The 17,931-nt window shown below is 42.2% G+C and overlaps 1 protein-coding gene across 3 annotated transcripts in view; it reads left to right on the forward strand.

The window, feature by feature from the left end:
* LOC143924323 (alpha-aspartyl dipeptidase) overlaps positions 1 to 17,931 on the forward strand; it is a 76,931-nt gene that overhangs the window by 36,083 nt on the left and 22,917 nt on the right. For all 3 annotated transcript variants that reach the window (XM_077448573.1, XM_077448574.1, XM_077448572.1), the window contains one exon: positions 15,008 to 15,082. In XM_077448573.1, the coding sequence (XP_077304699.1) occupies positions 15,008 to 15,082 (75 nt within the window). The remainder of the gene's footprint in view (positions 1 to 15,007; positions 15,083 to 17,931) is intronic.

Raw genomic sequence — 17,931 nt, forward strand, 5'->3', positions numbered from 1 at the left:
ACTTGGCTCTAGCCGTCAATTGGACGACGCTACACGGATCCAGCCATCAAGCAGACGCCGCCACTCGGCTCCAGCCACCAGTTAGACACCAACAATTGCCTCTTGCCGTCAATTGGACACTGACAATCGGCTTTGGCCGCCCATCAGACGCCACCTCGTTCTAAGCTGGTGATCATCCGCCAATTCGCTCTTGCCCTCCACCAGCTGCCAACCGTCTATCGGTTCTACTGTCCATAGGGCTTACTCAGCAGGGCTAAAGGCTGATTCATTACTTACTACTTGGTTACTGTGTCTATCATTCGGCTGATAACTGGCAGGCCTCTTGTTCTCCTCCACTGATTCTATTATACCATAGGCTGAAGGACTGAAGGACTTCTCAATTTGTCATTCAGTTGACCCAGTAATCTGTTTAAACTGGCAACCAGACGTTACCATGTGTTAGTCATTTACCAGCATTCAGTCTGCATTAGATGTCTACTACTTACCAACTTGCTCCAGGCAAGTATAAAAGCAAGTATATAAGCATACACAAGTATGTAAGTTACTTATTATACTCTATAATTGCGGCTTTAACTTGGGGAGCAAAAAGCCATTATACCTGAGTGGAGAAATAAAGAGTGGAGAAGAGAGGAGCCCTGTTTTTCTTACCCAATTAATTAATTGGTGGTGTGGAAATTTATAGCATTAGTGACCTGATATACATGGGGACTCTAGTATTATTATACTATATTACTATCAGAAACTTCCCGGTAGAGGAAGTAAAATGGTGGCCCAAGAAATCAAAGTTCTGTTTGTGTTTGATATCCGATAACACTTTAACATACCAACATCCTAGTGTGTTTTTTTTTCTATAATACACAATTATACATAAGTGATCTGTCTGCTACAGGGAAAGTGCTGTGGGTTATGACCCATCAAAAGGAGAAGGGAGCAGGAAATGGAGGAATTGCAGAAGGCATTAAAGGACACTGAAGAACCCGGTGTGGAAGGTGCTCCCAATACTTTCCATGGTAAAACCCAGGCAGCTTCTAAAAAAGGGTCTAGAGAAAATGTTGTTAAACGGGGCTTGAATTTAATAAATTTTCTAAATCGAGCTTTATGGAGACCAATGACACACAGGACAAGCAGGACATACAGGACATCTCTCAAAGAGCCTCCTATCGACTCAAGACTGTTCACAATTTGGTAGATTCTGATTTAACACAGGTGTCTTGGATTCCTCGGGTCTCATGGGGTTTGGAGGGGAGATCAATATCTAGTATGTCTTTAATGTCAAACTTGGACTCTAAAATATATGCAGAGTCAGTGGGCCATCCGCCACATGACCAGGAGGCAAAAGGCGGTGGGTAAGCAAACAAACTGCAGAATGACCCATCCTCTTCTCTATTAACTGCGGAACCCACCTTAAGTGACTTCTTAATGGCCGCACAGGCCTGTAATAACTTGTTATTATCATTAACAAATCAGATGTTGGAATTAAAGACTGATATTGCAGTTATGAAGCAGGAGAATCCAAAAATATGTGAATGTACAACTGCTGTAGAAGAAGGGGTGGGTGTGTTGGTGGATGTTTTATCCCTAATTAAACAGGACTTGCAGCCAATCAAAACACAGATAAAATCCTATGGACAGAAACTGGAAGGATTGGAAAATAGACAGAGACGTAATAATTTTCGCATTTTAGGCCTCCCGGAGCAGGAAGAAGGCCAATCCCCTGTTGCTTTTTTTGAGAAATGGTTAATGGATATATTGGGGGTGGAGGGTTTTTCAAGGCTTTTTTCAATTGAGCATGCCCATCGTATACCCAGTCAGTCCCCGCCACCCAAAGGCATGCCCAGACCAGTTATCATCAAGTTATTAAATTCTGGAGACAGAGATCTTATATTATATCAGGCACACTGTTGTGGAAATTTTATTATATGGACTCATGTGGACATTTTATTCTAGGATGTGTGTTTTATAGATTGTCATCTGTCTCTCTGTAAATAAAACCTAAAAAACTGGGGTATCTGGAGCTACCTCTTATTAAAAAATAATAATTAATAATTACAAACACCTAAAAGGAGAGTATATTTTGGTGGGAAACCACCCTAATAATGCCAGCAAGTCCAATAATGCACCAACTTATTCTAAGAACTATCCTGTCTCTCAAATAATAATCTTATATATCCAGTTACCACCACATGAAGATATTGACTCCCTTTCAAAGGAGATAAAATACAATACTTAAGAACCCACTAGCTCTAATTCTGTACAAAATTAGACAGAATGGTACCCTCTGCTATTGACATCTAAAAATCGCATAGATTGACCCTTTGCGATTCGGACAAAAATATAGTAAGTGCGACCTTATCTAGTGTATTTTTTACATCCGTGTTGAAAGAATTATAATTTACCAAGAAAATATATAAATTATGTGAAAAAAAATCTAAATAACAACAGTGATACTCTATGCGACCATGACCTTAAAGTCGCATGAGTATTAATAATGTGACTTATCCAACAACTCATCAGCTAAATTTGTAAACAAGTCTAATTTTAAAGTGCATATATATGAAAAAAGTGTATGAAATGCAATTAGATACAAGTAAGACAATTCAAATTAAAATTCTAAAGTGCAAAATACTGTAAACATATATCACAAACAAATATTCCTAAAAAAATACCCAACAAAGTGAATCACAAAAAATAGTAAAAAATAGAAATAAATAAATAAAACCCAAGAATAAAAAATTAAAAATAAAATAAAAACCCAAGTAAAAAAACACAAAGCAAAAAACAAGCAAAAAAAGGGGTTAATTCTAAAAAGAAAAAAAAGAGAGGGAAAAACCAAAAAACCCCCCAAAAAGTCTATAGTGTCCACTGTCAAAAATCTTCAATTGTGCAAATCCAACAGTAGATGTTCATAAGGTGACTTTAGTGCTTGTTGTAAATTCTTCAAAGTGACTTCCGTGCTCCCCCACAAGGTGCCCCACTCACCTACAGGGGTACTTCGCCTTTAAACCAGCTTTGAGGAAATCCAGCTCCTTGGTCCATATGCTGTATGGTCATTCGTATCCAGAAGAAAATTCCATTTTGCCCTCATAGGAAAAAAATTATAGTCTCCATAGTGTAATATGTATAAAAATTATTTTAAAGGAGATGCTGATAAAAAATTTAAAAAACGTTTATTTCCACAAAAAACAAAATTCATATAATCTTGATAAAGGGTCTATAAAAGAGAATGGTAATCAATATGGAACACAGTCCAAAACTTCCACTTAACATAGACTCCGTGGGTTATTAAACCATTTCTTATATATCAACCCCAAAAAATAAAATGAAAGAATCAAGATAATGTGTGTAAGAAATATAAAAAAATTAATAAAAAACACAGATAAAATATACGCTAATGGCTATCTGGCCCAAAGGGGACAGGAACAATCCTGAGTAGTATAAATTGCTCCAATAAGAGTGAGCAATATTCCCAGATTAGTTCCGTTTGCAAAAATATATTATTTGTAAATTCCCCTAGGGTAGAGCCCTTATTACCGAATCTCCTAAACACACTGCGGGTTCCGCTCGGTGGATGCGCAGCGTGCGCTCCAACTGCGTTCCAACCACCGTAGGCGACCCGGAAGTGACGTAGTAAGCTTAACTCCGTCAAACGCGTTTCGTCATTGACGTCTTCAGCGGCGGTGTCACGCCACTACACACTACGCATTAAATAAGGAAGTAAGAAAACGAAAAAAACGCCATAATGATTATGCCTTATTTAATGCGTAGTGTGTAGTGGCGTGACACCGCCGCTGAAGACGTCAATGATGAAACGCGTCATTCACTTTGTTGGGTATTTTTTAGGAATATTTGTTTGTGATATATGTTTACAGTATTTTGCACTTTAGAATTTTAATTTGAATTTGAATTGTCTTACTTGTATCTAATTGCATTTCATACACTTTTTCATATATCTGCACTTTCAAATTAGACTTGTTTACAAATTTAGCTGATGAGTTGTTGGATAAGTCACATTATTACTACTCATGCGACTTTAAGGTCATGGTCGCATAGAGTATCACTGTTATTTAGATTTTTTTTCACATAATTTATATATTTTCTTGGTAAATTATAATTCTTTCAACACGGATGTAAAAAATACACTAGATAAGGTCACACTTACTATATTTTTGTCCGAATCGCAAAGGGTCAATCTATGTGATTTTAGATGTCAATAGCAGAGGTTACCATTCTGTCTAATTTTGTACAGAATTAGAGCTAGTGGGTTCTTAACCACTACAATACAGGGCACTTTCACCCCCTTCCTTCCCAGCCCAATTTTCAGCTTTCATCGCTCTAGCGCTTTCAGTGACAATTGCGCGGTCATGCTACACTGTACCCAAATGAAATTGTTATCATTTTGTTCGCACAAATAGAGCTTTATTTTGGTGTTATTTATTCACGACTCCGTTTTTTTTTTTTGCGATATAAGCGCAAAAATAGCGGAAATTTGGAAAAAAAAACAATATTTTCTTTTTTCTATTTGAAAAGAAATCCAATAAAATCAAATTTTGTCATAAATTTAAGCCAAAATGTATTCTGCTACATGTTTTTGGTAAAAAAAATTCCGTTAAGTGTATAATAATTGGTTTGTGTGATCACGGATATATGTACGCAAATGATCATGTACATATGTGTGCAGGTGATCACGTACATATGTGTGCAGATAATCATTGGGACATGTGATTTTAGTGGGACATATGTGGGGGACATGTTTTTATTATTAGGGACATGTGTTTTTATTATTTGGGGACATGTATGTTTTGGGGACATGTGTGTTTTGGGGACATATGTGGGGACTGTGTTTGTACTGTGTGGTGTGTTGTGTGTTTACACTACACTGATGATCAGTGAGTAAAAAGCTGTAAAAAGCAGCCCATACTCACTGATCATCAGCCGGCTGCAGCGTTCTGCTCTCCTCTCCTCAGCGGTGACTTCCGTGTGAGGAGAGGAGAGCCGATTGCCTAGCAACCGGCTGTTTGTTTACATCACATGACGGCCGTGATTGGACACGGCCGTCATGTGATCAGGGGGGCCAATCACAGAGCCCTCCTGCCGATCTGAGATGTGCCGTGTCCGGGTGACACGAGCACATCGGGATCGCGCCGCTGCGCGGGCGCGCGCGCGATCCCGCTACTCCTGAATGACGTTCCTGAACGTCCTATCAGGAGTAGACGGCTCCCACCCGGCCGTATATATGCATCGGCCGGGTGGGAAGTGGTTAAGTATTGCATTGTATCTCCTTTGACAGGGAGTCAATATCTTCATGTGGTGGTAACTGGATATATAAGATTATTATTTGAGAGACAGGATAGTTCTTAGAATAAGTTGGTGCATTATTGGACTTGCTGGCATTATTAGGGTTTCCCACCAAAATATACTCTCCTTTTAGGTGTTTGTAATTATTAATTATTATTTTTTAGTAAGAGGTAGATACCCCAGTTTTTTAGGTTTTATTTATTGTTGTGGAAACCCCGTGTGGGGATTTTCTTCGTTTGGGGGGGCTGCAACCTAAAAAATATATATATTTTTTTTTTAGTTCAATTTCTGGTTTTGTCAATCCTACACCTAGAACGCATTAGCGCGGTTTCCCCAATATTTATAAATCTGTCTCTCTGTGTCTGCTTTAACTGAGGCGCGCTCTAGCAGAACGCACTTGGGTTGAATTGGGACCAGCGGTAAAACCATCAGTATGAAATCCTTCTCATGGGCTTGGAGACGTGTTCTCAGTGTGTGTGGGCGTTCGCTGGTTTGTAAGTATCAAGCGCAATACGCTGGGCTTCTTCAAATATCTAAGCACATTAGAGAAGAGAAGTCCGCAAAACGAGAGAAACTAATTTATATATATATATATATATATATATATATATATATATATATATATATATTGTATCTCTATTGTGGTTATGCTATCTCTTTTGGATATATATCTTCTTTTATAAGAGAACATTTATATCTGCCTTGTTGGTATACTTGTACCGTATATTGACAAGAGCAATGTCCCCGCAGATCGTCTCAAGCCTGTAAGAATATGATCTTACTAGATACTGGTTACTCTGAGCAGTATTGAATAGGCTCCATGCTGACCAAGATGGTGGATGTGCATGCATGTAGTAGGCAGGGGTCAGTGTACATGTCTCAAGTGGATGAGACATGCACTTCTCCCCCCCACTCCTGTGGATGCTCTCCCCTTTACTGTTGTAATTTCCTATGTTGTCATTTCCTGTGATGTCATTTTGCATAGGGGAAGCAATTGGCTGTTGGGGTCATGGTTTCCTGTTTGTCATTCCTTTTGTTGCCCATAAATAAACAAAGTGCCTGTGCTCGTGAGGACAGACACATTGAGACTCCAGCTTGAAGCAGCATATTTTCTGATTCTATCTGTACTTAAATTTCCTTATACCGAAGAGCTTGATACAAACATGCTTTTAAGCACGAAGGAATTGTTTTGTGCTTTGTGTGCATTTTGATGCTGGAAGTGCACATTTTGGCACGGTGTGGATTTGTGTACAAAGCCCAAGAGAGTTTCCATGACAACGCCAATGGGGTAATATTGAATGTAATGGTAACAACGTGTCTTTTTCCCCAGATTATTCAGCCAAAGTGCAGAAACAAAGGGCGAAATTTGTTGAACGTAGATTACGATTGCTGAAAATTACTTATTCAATGTTTTTCCCAGCTAGATTGTGCATCAATGATGGAGATATAGTACAGTTTTTTTGATACTCCAGGAGCAGTAAATACTTGACTAGATAAGAGGCGGTAATCTCGCTTCAAATTTATGGGGGGGGGGGGGTTCTGGGGGTGTTTATCCCTTTTTTGTTTTTTGGGGTGGCGGGTGTCAAAATGGGGCCAGGGAAAGGAGGTTGGGAGGAGAGGAAGGGGTGATGGGTTGCTGGATTATCCCGGGGTCGTCACTCCTCGCTCTCCAATTTTCTTAAGGTACTAATGAGACTCCGTGACCAGCTACTAATGGCTCCTCTGTATGTGTCCCGTGAAGACCAGGTTTGCAGAGCTGAAATCTCCCATATTGTTTTTTTTTAGGGGAGAATTTTCAGCTGGTTTGGATTGCTCTCAGGCACAGGTTGTATGAGGGTTGAGGGATGGTTGTATACTACAGAAGGTAAAATACATCAAAATCATGTTTGTTTTTTGTTTTTTTTTGGGGGGAGGGGGCTTTATCCTGTTTTTTTTTTTTTTCATTTGATAGAAGATGTTGATGATGTTGAGTAAAATAAAGTTGATGTCCTGGAATGCGGAGGTTTGGGGGATAGGAATAAATGACAAACAGTGCTGGAATCATTTGAATTTTATAAACCTGAAATAGTGTGTTTGCAGGAGACTCATTTGGGAGGGGAAGATATTACATTGTTTGGAACTTCTAGATATAGGTGTCAGTATTATGCCACCTATTCTACCTATTCATGTGGAGTAAGTGCCTTAAGTTCTAGTTCTCTCCTTTTTTCATGTACACAGAGCATCAAAGACCCCAATGGTCATTATTTGATGCTTATTTGTACTTTGGAGGGAAAAGTACCAGTTACTTACCGGTAACTGTCTTTCTGGGAAATCTTCCAGGACGGCACACCTGAGAGATGAGAGGCTCCTCCCTACAGGAAACACAATCAATCGACAGCTGTTTTAAGTCCCCACCCTTCCCCTTGATCCTCAGTTTGTAGAGAAGTAACTCCTGAACCAGGTTCACAAGGGAAATCATTCCTCATAGGTACTCACCTTCTAGTGTTCTAGAATTTTCCCTCCTCCAACGGGCGGGAAGTAGGCCTGCCGTCCTGGAAGATTTCCCAGAAAGACAGTTACCGGTAAGTAACTGGTACTTTTCTCAAGTCATCTTCCAGGACGGCACACCTGAGAGGATAAACAAGTACCTCAGGCCTACCTTAGGGTGGGGCCACTGCAAAACCCTCTTGGCGAACCTTGGCTCTGCAGTGAGCTTTACCTCCACTCCATACGCTCATATGCTTGATGAAGGCATCTTAGCTGGATCATGCGGCTGATCTGCAGGTCTGCTCCACAGATGTTCCTGCCTTTTCCGCTTCGGATGCAGTATCTAGGTGAAATGGGCTCTTAAAAATGGAATCAGAAAACATGTTAAACTTGTAGGTTAGCAATGTTGCCTATCTCACACATCTAACAACCATGGCCTATTATGCCTGTAGGTGCTACTTAGAACCACTAAAAAGATAAATAAGAGACCTGTGTAAGACAAGGACACTACATTAATCAATAAGAGGGCCTGTCTTAACACTATCCTGTTGAGGGAAATAAAACTGCTTCCTTTTTATCTTTATGTCAGCAAAAGACTAAAGGGAAGCCTACTTAAGGGAAATAGATTAACAGAAGCTTGAACCCTGGGTTTAAGGCACGCCCCAATCTATGTCCTTACTTACGCCTGAGAGCCTTCTTCAGGAGATTAAAGTCCCTAGCAGGAGTAGACTACCCATATTGCTATGTCTAGTTTTGCTAAAAGGGCAAAATGAAGGCCATGAACCGAGCCGAAACCTATTCGATCGGGTATACATCTTTATACTTCATCCTTAGGCCCTAATACTCCTCTGAACAGAACTCTCCAAGTTCTTACTAAACAGGGCGATTCATTATCCCCTTCCTCCAGTGTCCCATAACCCTACAGGGCTTCAACCCTAGGAAATGGTTCTGGCATCCCTGAATGCAAGTGGTCAAGGTTTTCTGACATGTGGCAGCTGCAGCCCGAACTCCTGGCCCCTCCATGGAAAAGAAGGCTGAAATACAAAAAGGTGATACATGCATTATTAATATCACAAATAAAATGATCATAGATTGTGGGCACGGCACAATAGATTTAGACAGAAAGGACACAAGCATAGACAACAATGTTGTGTGCCTGAGTGTGACTAGCTAAACCAATATATCAAATATGGGAAGAGACCCAAATCTGAACCTCAACGTAGACAAACAGTCCTCATAGTCTGGTTTTCTGATGTGCTGCCAAGACGTAAAAACATTAAGACTCAAGCAAACCCTAAATGCTGCGTATTTCTTTAGTGCAGCTAGCTAGGTCATAACTGATATATAAATACGGAAAGGACAGGAACCCCCTTTACTGTTGTGCTTTACCTATGTACAGCAAAACAAGGCTATAAAGACAGAAAGACCCAAACTTCTATGTTGTGTATTTCTGACAAACCACCACAGTTATAAGATTAATATGAACACAAACTCCCGTGTTGTGCATTTTTGCTATGCCACAGGGAAAAATATGGAACACAAGACAATCCTTTCTGTCATGCACTTCTGTAGTGTAGTTCAGATAGAACCAACACTGAGAAAGGACACAAGCAACCTGCAGCATTGTGTTTTTCTGAAACAGAAAGCACCAACAAGCTTCAATCTTGAGTATTTCTGCTGTGCAACAACATAAAAGCAGACACTGAGGAAAAAGACAGACAGCCTTTACAGCTGCAATCTTTCTGGTCTGCTGCAAAATAAAACAATAACGTCATGATGAGTATTCCTGCTGTGTAGCAAAACCTCAATCAGAAGGGACAGATAAGTTTAGGGTTCCCACACCCGTGCGACCCAACCTGCGACTTGGGACTGCAAGACGCATGAGAAGTCATATACTATGGCTTCCAATGGGTACCATTTGTGTCTGTGCGACACCAGCAGTCCCCGATTCCTGGATCCACAGACCTCAAGATTACACAGGTCGCAGGGAAAAAAACAAATAGCAATTTTCAGGTCGAACAAGTAAGGGGTCCCCAATGCTGTGACTCCCTGGAGGATTGCAGCCAACAAACCCCTGCTGTGTATCCCCAAGATGCAGAAAGGTAGATCCATGAGAAACACTGCTTAGCCTGATATACAAACGATAAGGCAGTAAATATAGGACATACAGGACACAAACATTCAATCTTTGTGTATGTCTGATGTGTAGTAATATACCAATACTGAGCAGAGAGGCCACCATCCTCAATGTGTCTCTCAGCTGAGCAGCAAAAACAAAATCAGAAAAAGACAAGCAACCTTCACTGCTGTGTCCTTTCTGATATGCAGCCAATAAGGCAGTATATGCAAGACATAAAAGGACAGACAACCTTCAATCTTGTATATGTCTGATGTGCAACAATATAACAATTCTGAATAGAGATAGCACATCCATATTGAAGCGATTTGGCCTTGCGACTCAACATGTCAAATCGCATTGGCTAAAATCAGCACAACACCACTTTGTGGTGCTACATGGATTACCAAAGGCAGTATATGTACTACACCTGGCAGGGGTTCAATTTGTATTTCTACTATGTAGCCCAACAAATTCGAACCATCAATTTTCACTGCTGCCTTTCTGATAAGGCAGTAATACAGGACACAAAACCTCACAGACCTTAATGCTGTATAAATCTGATGTGCAACAATAAAACACTATGAATAGAGATAGCACATCCATATTGAAATGATTTGTCATGCGACTCAACATGTCAAATCGCATGTTTAAACTCGGCAGCCATTGCTGTTAATAGCACTGTCTGAATCAGCACAGCGCCACGCAAATCAGGACCATCAGACTTCACTGCTGCCTTTCTGATAAGTAACCAACAAGGCAGTAAAACAGGACACAAAGCCCCACAGACAGACCTCAATCTTGTGTATGTCTGATGTGCAGCAATATAACCATTATGAGCAGAGATGTCACCAGACTCAATGATGTGCATTTCTGCTGTGCAACACAAAACCAGAAAGTACAGACCACCTTCACTGTTGTATTTTTCTGATCTGTAGCCAAACAAAGCAGTACCTTTAGGATATAAAGGACAGCAAACAAGCTTCAGTGCAGTGCATTTCTGATGTACAGCAATATAGTCCTTATTAAGCAGAGATGTCACAAATCTCAATGTGTATTTCTGCTGTGCCACAAAAACATCCCAGCAAGCACAAACCTTCACTACTGAGGTCTACTGGTGTGCAGCCAATGAGGAGTCATGGTCTATCCCTTTATGAAATAACCAACAGGCAATTTATTTCATAGGCATAGCCTGGGCTGTAGATACTAAACCTTCACCACCAGTGAAGGAACAGATCCTAAAATGGTTGGACACCCTACTATTAGTAGTAGTTGTTGTCCTACCTTACCTCCATAGACTGAGCAAACGCTAGCCAGCACAAATCCAGGTGGTGCTGATTAGCAACTAAAGTCTCAATGAGCCCAGCCCTAGAGACCAATTTAAGAGCTCTCTAGAAGAGGTGGTTACCAGTTTAGCCTGGGAGGTAAATAGCTATTTGCAGGCTTCAAACAATCAATTATGTAGCTCTTGCATAGGTTTGCACAGAAAATCCTCAATTAAAAGGATGTAGGGAGCGATCTATGGTGAATCGCCTTTAGATCTGCCACTGAGTGGATTGTAGCCCAAACCAATAAAAAAAGTTTCTTCTTACCTCCTACATTATAATATAAACACAGTGTAAAGGTGGAGTGGGAGGTTGGAGCTTATGAAAGTTAACTATAGCAGGCAACCCCCAAAAGGAGGATCTGTGACAAGGGAACCCCTACTGTGCCACACAGTAGCTTGGTCTCTGCCCATCCTTGAATGTTAGGTCAGCTTTTAAACATTGTGAAGCAACTTCAGATTCCTAGCAGCTGGGCTAATAGGGCCGGTAACCTAGTGCACCTGCTGACCAGGGGAGCTTCTGAATCCACCAACCACTGCCCAATTAATAACCTGTTCAGTGGTATACCTGGCCTGTAAGTAACTTTGTATCTACCAGGTCCCCTCTGTACGCTATATTCATCCCTACTAAATGTACCACAACTGGGCATGTAGGGAGAGGCTGGCAACCTACTGCTGCGATAACCACAGTGTCTCTGCTGTAAGAGGGAGCTGTGGCTGGTGGTTTTAGCAGTGGCGTCTGTGCTATTTGTATCCCGACCCCAAGTTCTGCACTGCACCAGTCAGTATATACACGGGGAAGGGGGAGCAATGGCCTACCTACCTCTTTCTCATCTGAGGTGGTTTAGGCACACTCGTTCCTCTGCACCACCTGTCCACCATACAGCTTCTCTGATGTAAGAGGGAGCTGCGGCTGGTGTTTTTAGCAGAAGCTTAAGGGCTATTTGAATCCAGACCCCAGGTGAGATCTCAAATGCCCAGAAACCCTCTGGCTGGAATTGGGGATTTTGCAGATAATTTCCCACGGCAAAAGGAAAGTAAAGTACTCACCGTTGTCGTCTTCCTCTTTTTGCCACAGCCAGCGGGCTTGCTTTTCCATCCTTATGGTCCACACGCAAGGAGGATAGCCGCCAACGTGCTCCCCCCCCCCAACTGCTGTCCCCATAGGGAGGTGCTAGGTTAGGCTGTGTCCTGCACTGTACCAGTCAGTCAGTCTATATACATGGGGGGGGGGGGGGGCAATGCCTTCCATTCCTCATTCCCATCTTCATATCTGAGGTGGTTAAGGCAGACATCCACCGTAGTAAACTGGTGCCTCCTCGCTCTAGAGAAAGGAGGATGTGGGCGCCTGCTCCTACTGACTCTCAGCCTTCCCTCCTGGGTAAGAACGCCGCTGCCATTTTCCCGAAGTTTGAAAATGACGCGGGTGCTTGTTGCCACGCCCTCTCCGGCAGCCCACGCGAGCTACCGGGGACCCAGGAGTCGGGGACAAGATCCCCCTGGAAAGAACCGATGGCCAGCACCCCCGTCTGAACAGCCACCTGTACAGGTAAGGAGGGGGAGACAGGATAATGGCCCCTGAAGTTCTGGGTACACCACTGTACCCAGGGTCCTTCAGCTCTCAGGGCGGCTCTTCCAATTTCTGCTGCCCGCCCTGAGGAAAAGATAGGGGAACCCCCCAGGAAGGACAAGAATATCCTACCAGACCCAGAGGCTTCCCAGGCTTGTGGTCCGGCTCCCAGGGGGAGACCACCAGCCCCAGGCTTCGGGTCATTTGGAAAAAAACAAACAGTTTCGCTGTGTAGGGAGAAACACAATCAAAAACTGAGGATCAAGGGGAAGGGTGGGGACTTAAAACAGCTGTCGATTGATTGTGTTTCCTGTAGGGAGGAGCCTCTCATCTCTCAGGTGTGCCGTCCTGGAAGATGACTTGAGAAAACATTTTTTACTGGTAAACATTTATATTCCTCCTCCTTATAAAGATGATGCATTGAAAATAGAGTTTAATAAAATAGCACAATGCCTGGATATCCCAACGCCCAACGCTTTTGATGGGAGATTTTAATAATCTATTAAATAAGGAAGAAGATAGTATTAATAAGATTAATAGGAGGGGACATGTAACAGTCTTTTCTAGTCAATTACAGGAAATGGGGCTGGTAGATATGTGGAGATTTAGACATCCATTAAGTAGAGAATATTCACGTTGTTCCAGCACCTACGGATTGTTAACAAGAATTTATCTGGCCCTGGGGAATGGTTCTTTTTCTCCGTGGCTAGATTCAATTCAGTACGGCCCGATTGGTCTCTCAGACCATTCTTCTATGATCTTATCCTTGAGGACCGGGGTGCAACTACCCAGATTACTGTGGAAAGTCAATCCACAGTGGTTATCCTTGATACCAGAGGGGAATAGAATTGAGTATTTGCTATCAGCCTTTTTTTGCAAGAGTAAGAACTCAACCTCATTGTCAGTAGTGTGGGACACTATGAAAGCTTATTTGCAAGGACTGATAATCAAAGTAAGTTCTACCTCTCCTTGCCTTGTTGATCTCTTAATTTTAGAAGTAGTGCAAAAAGTGAACCAAGTAGAGCAGGATTTTATACTGGATCTTACGGAAGATATATGTTTAGCTTGGCAGGAAGCCCAAAAAAGTATAGAACATTCTTTATCAAAATCAGAGAATAGTAGATTTTTTTTTTAAAACAAGAACATTATGAAATGGGGGAGCAGGTAGGTCATATTTTAGAAGCAATAGCCCGTAATCAAGATTGCCCGCCAGGTATAGGCACTATTAAAAATATAAATGGAACAATTGTATACGATACAACGAATATTCAGAGTATTAAAGTGAAAATATTTTTAGGGACTTTAAATGAAGACATGGCCTGGTAAGGTCAATTGTCCATCCCTTGGGACTTTAAGTGAAAGTATGGCCCGGTAAGCTTATACATTTCCATCCCTAACATCAGCATAAAGAGGGGAGGGAGCAAGGGGAAATGGGATTTTAAATGAGACACGCGGTTGCAAAAAAGTAAATAAGTAAACAATTTGTAATTTTATTGATTGCCATAGGATATAAACAAACAGGTAAGGTAAAACACTTTACAATGGTAATACAGTACAAGTAATCATGGCATAGATATCACAAAGTATAGCAAGCAATAACTTTCCGAGGTTCACTGAGAACAGGATTAAATAAAACCGTAGTACACAATAATGTCTGCATTGCCTATGGGCTCATTGATCCTATGGATCTCTTGATCTTATCGTTGTGTCCCCGGACATTCCGGGAGATGAATCGAATGGGGGTCATGTCGGTAATAGAGTATGACCATCAGATTTTATTGTATTGCAACTTTACTGTCTCCCTGTGCAAACTGTTAGTGCTATATAAATCCTGTATAATAGTGTAATAGACAGTTCATTAGTCCTGTAGGGGGTATTGGCGAAGGTTGTTGCCTGATCCCCTCCTGCTGTCACTGTGGGAAGTGTTTACCTGGTGGAATGGGAGCGCCTGAAATCCACTGCCAGGTGCTGCCAACTGGGGCACACCTTCAAAAATCCCTAAGCTGGCTTTAAAAATCAATAGCAAGCTCACGGCTTGCAACATTATCCTTAAGCTTAATTTAACCCCTTGTATACGCTGATGTTTATAAACATACATTGGTAGATAAGAGATTAAAAATGCAAACAGTTGGTTCTCTTAACATAATGCTCACATTTGTGAACATTACATAGTCACCGTTGTGAGATTTCTTGACCTTATTCACATATTTCATACAACCTCTTAATATTTTTTCAGGTTATGGCCTAGACAGCATACATGAGGCAGTGGATCCTGTAGAGGCGGTGCAGAAATCGGAAGCCATATTTATTGGTAAGTACCATTTGCAGCAAAGTACAGTTACAGTACATAATGCATTCATTCAGTAAGGGAAAAAAAACACCAGAAATTATAAGTGATACATATTGGTAAATTTAATTTGCAGTACAGTACTCCTATGGTATATAATTTTAATACAGTGTAGCACCCACTCCTGCAGGAGCTCCTGGTAAATGATAGGTTCTCCTACTGTTTCCAGAAATGACCCACCATGTAACTGGACCTGAAAACCCACTAACACATCAATGGCAATAAATAAGCTTTATTAAAGCTGGAGTCCACACGGTAAAAGTATCTTTGAAAAGCATCCCAAACAATTACCAGTCATAGGGTGCAGAAGTCCCTTTTAAGAAATTTGAATCATAAGCAATAGTGTCTCCAATATGTAGAAGCAAAGTTTTATATACCAAAGGATTATCGCTATTCTGGCACCTGACAGATGTCCTCACAGATGCAGACTGTTAATAGTCCCTACAACTTGGATAGAGGCAGATAAGAAGAAAGCAGTGGTCTTCCCTGCAATATGAAGGCGGATGAGGGATGTAGTACGCACTGTCTCTAGCAGAATCTTACATCTTTGTTGGAGGAGGGAGCAGGGGCGTGCTTTTTACTACACACACAGCTCTAGCTAGGAGCTTGCATATACAGGTGTCTGCTTATCAACCGGCTAGCTGAAGGGGATACATGTGAACAGGGAGGCAGGAGCAGTGGTTAAGCATCTGGCCAAGCAACAAAGAGAGGCACATTTTCCAACAAGAAGACTGTACATTTTATGTGTAGCACCCTGGAGTTTAGGCAGGGTTGCTCCTCACAAATTTACTTGCCAGGAGTATTTATCTTGGTTGATGGTTAGAGATCTATTGATTTCTCCCTAAGTTTGGCCTTGTTGCACTTTTCTCTTCCACCACTAGGTGGTCAGGTACTTGGTGGTACTAGACATGAGAAGGGCACCCAAGGTCAGATCATGGGTATGTGGGGTGTCTCAGCCAATGAGCAGGGGTTTTCTAGGATCCCTTGGCCTGCTGGGAGAGCCTATATATTCATATGGAGTCAGGTGATCTGTGTTCTGTGCCACCTGGGTGGCTGTTTGGGTGGACTTGTGTTGTACTGCCTGGGCTGCTAGGACAGAGATTGGGCCTATCCCAGGCACATCTGGCTGCTAGGCTGTCTGAGGGCCTGTCCAGAAGCAGGAGAGCAGCGAAGGGTTGGGATTGCGGCTTGCAGTCCAACCAACATTGTCGGTTCTGCCGGCCGGAGAAGTTAGAAGGGGAAGTCGTTGCCAGTAAGGGACTATCTCCCTAATTACCAGGGACCACAGTGAGTAACTGAAGCAAGTACCGGAGCAGCATTCTCACCAACCGGGGACAGGGAAGTGACCCAGCCAGTGGTGGTGACGCTTGCAGAGCAGCCTTGTGTGTCAAGCCAGGGACCAAGCAGGCTGGGAGGTGAAGCTTGAGAGGAATCTATAGTGCCAAGCTAGGGACCCAGCAGAGACGCTTGAGGAAGATACCACCCTGAAGATTGGAGGAGCCCAAGGGATTCAGTGGCAGTGAATCAGTGGATCTAGTGAGAGACCGGGAGCTCAGTGTGCTGAAGAACTACAAGGAGTGATTGTAGTGAAAGGGAAGGAACTTTTAAGATTTGTGTTTAGAACTGTTAAAGACTGTAGGAGGACATAGGAGACATCATTCCTACACATGCAGATGTGGCATCTTGCTGGATGCCTTCCCCTGCATTGCTGTCCTTCTAATGAAGTCTCAGATTCTGCCAATTAATCTTGCAACTACCTAAGGGTGTCCTGGCCCTAACCCTCTCTCCCCCAAAACATTTTTTAAGACAAATAAACCTTTTTTTTTATCCAAGAAGTGTCTGGTGCCCCAATAACTTTAACTACTCCACACCCACTATGTCTCACAACCCACTACATACATAATGATGTCAGCTATCCCTGGCCCTGGAGGTTCTCATTAGATCAATGGAGGCCTGGGATAGCTGTACATATGTATGTCTGGGCTTCCTCAACTAAAATATAGAAAGGGTTTAATGAACGACCAGCCATGCCGTTCCTTCAGAGACCTGCGCTGTGAATGTCGGCTCCCGCATGGAAGCTACAGTCAGAGCTGGATTCCGCAAACCCCGGAAGCAAGATGGGTGAAAATGGGAGCGCCTGCAGCTCTGACATCTCTGCGCTGGAACAGCTTTGTTTTAAGGTAAGTTTAATATAATGTGCTATACACAAGTAAATGCGCAAAAACAGGGTCAAAGATTTTCCCAATGTCCACCAGTCTCTCACCAATTGAAACCAAAGATCCAATTAAATGAATGAGAGTCCATATTATGAAAAGATCCGTATGGTTATAAATATAAAAGCTACTGTCCAGTAGAACAAAGGAAAGCATTTAAAACCAGGAGCTCCATATCCAGGGCTGCCATCAGTGAAGGACAGAAACCATGTTCCAAAGTCTGTGAAAAAAAGCAAAGGAAGAGGCGCCTCTGGGTGTAGAGATAACAAACACTTTAATTAAAAAAACGCATTTATTTCAGGCAACTCACATTTTGGATGTGGTCTATGAGCATTCAGTCACTTTAAAAGCTGAGCATGGATGTGGTCATCTAGTAGTCCATCAAGCTGAGGCACTGTAGCCGCTAGTGGCCAGGAAGTGGCACAGACGCGGAGAGAGATGACATCATGAGGTGGGTGCGACCGGTTTCGTGAGCGTACAGGCTGAGGTTGTTTGACAGCCGCGCTCCTTCATCAAGCAAGTGGGACAAGAAAAAAGACTGGTATATATAGGCCATGCACAGGAGGAAGGGGAGGAGGCACTTAAAATGCAGGTGCAGAG

The sequence above is a fragment of the Lithobates pipiens genome, unplaced genomic scaffold (assembly GCF_037356315.1).
Source record: "Lithobates pipiens isolate NorthernLeopardFrog02 unplaced genomic scaffold, aLitPip1_a1.2 Scaffold_22, whole genome shotgun sequence".
Lineage (NCBI taxonomy): Eukaryota > Metazoa > Chordata > Amphibia > Anura > Ranidae > Lithobates > Lithobates pipiens.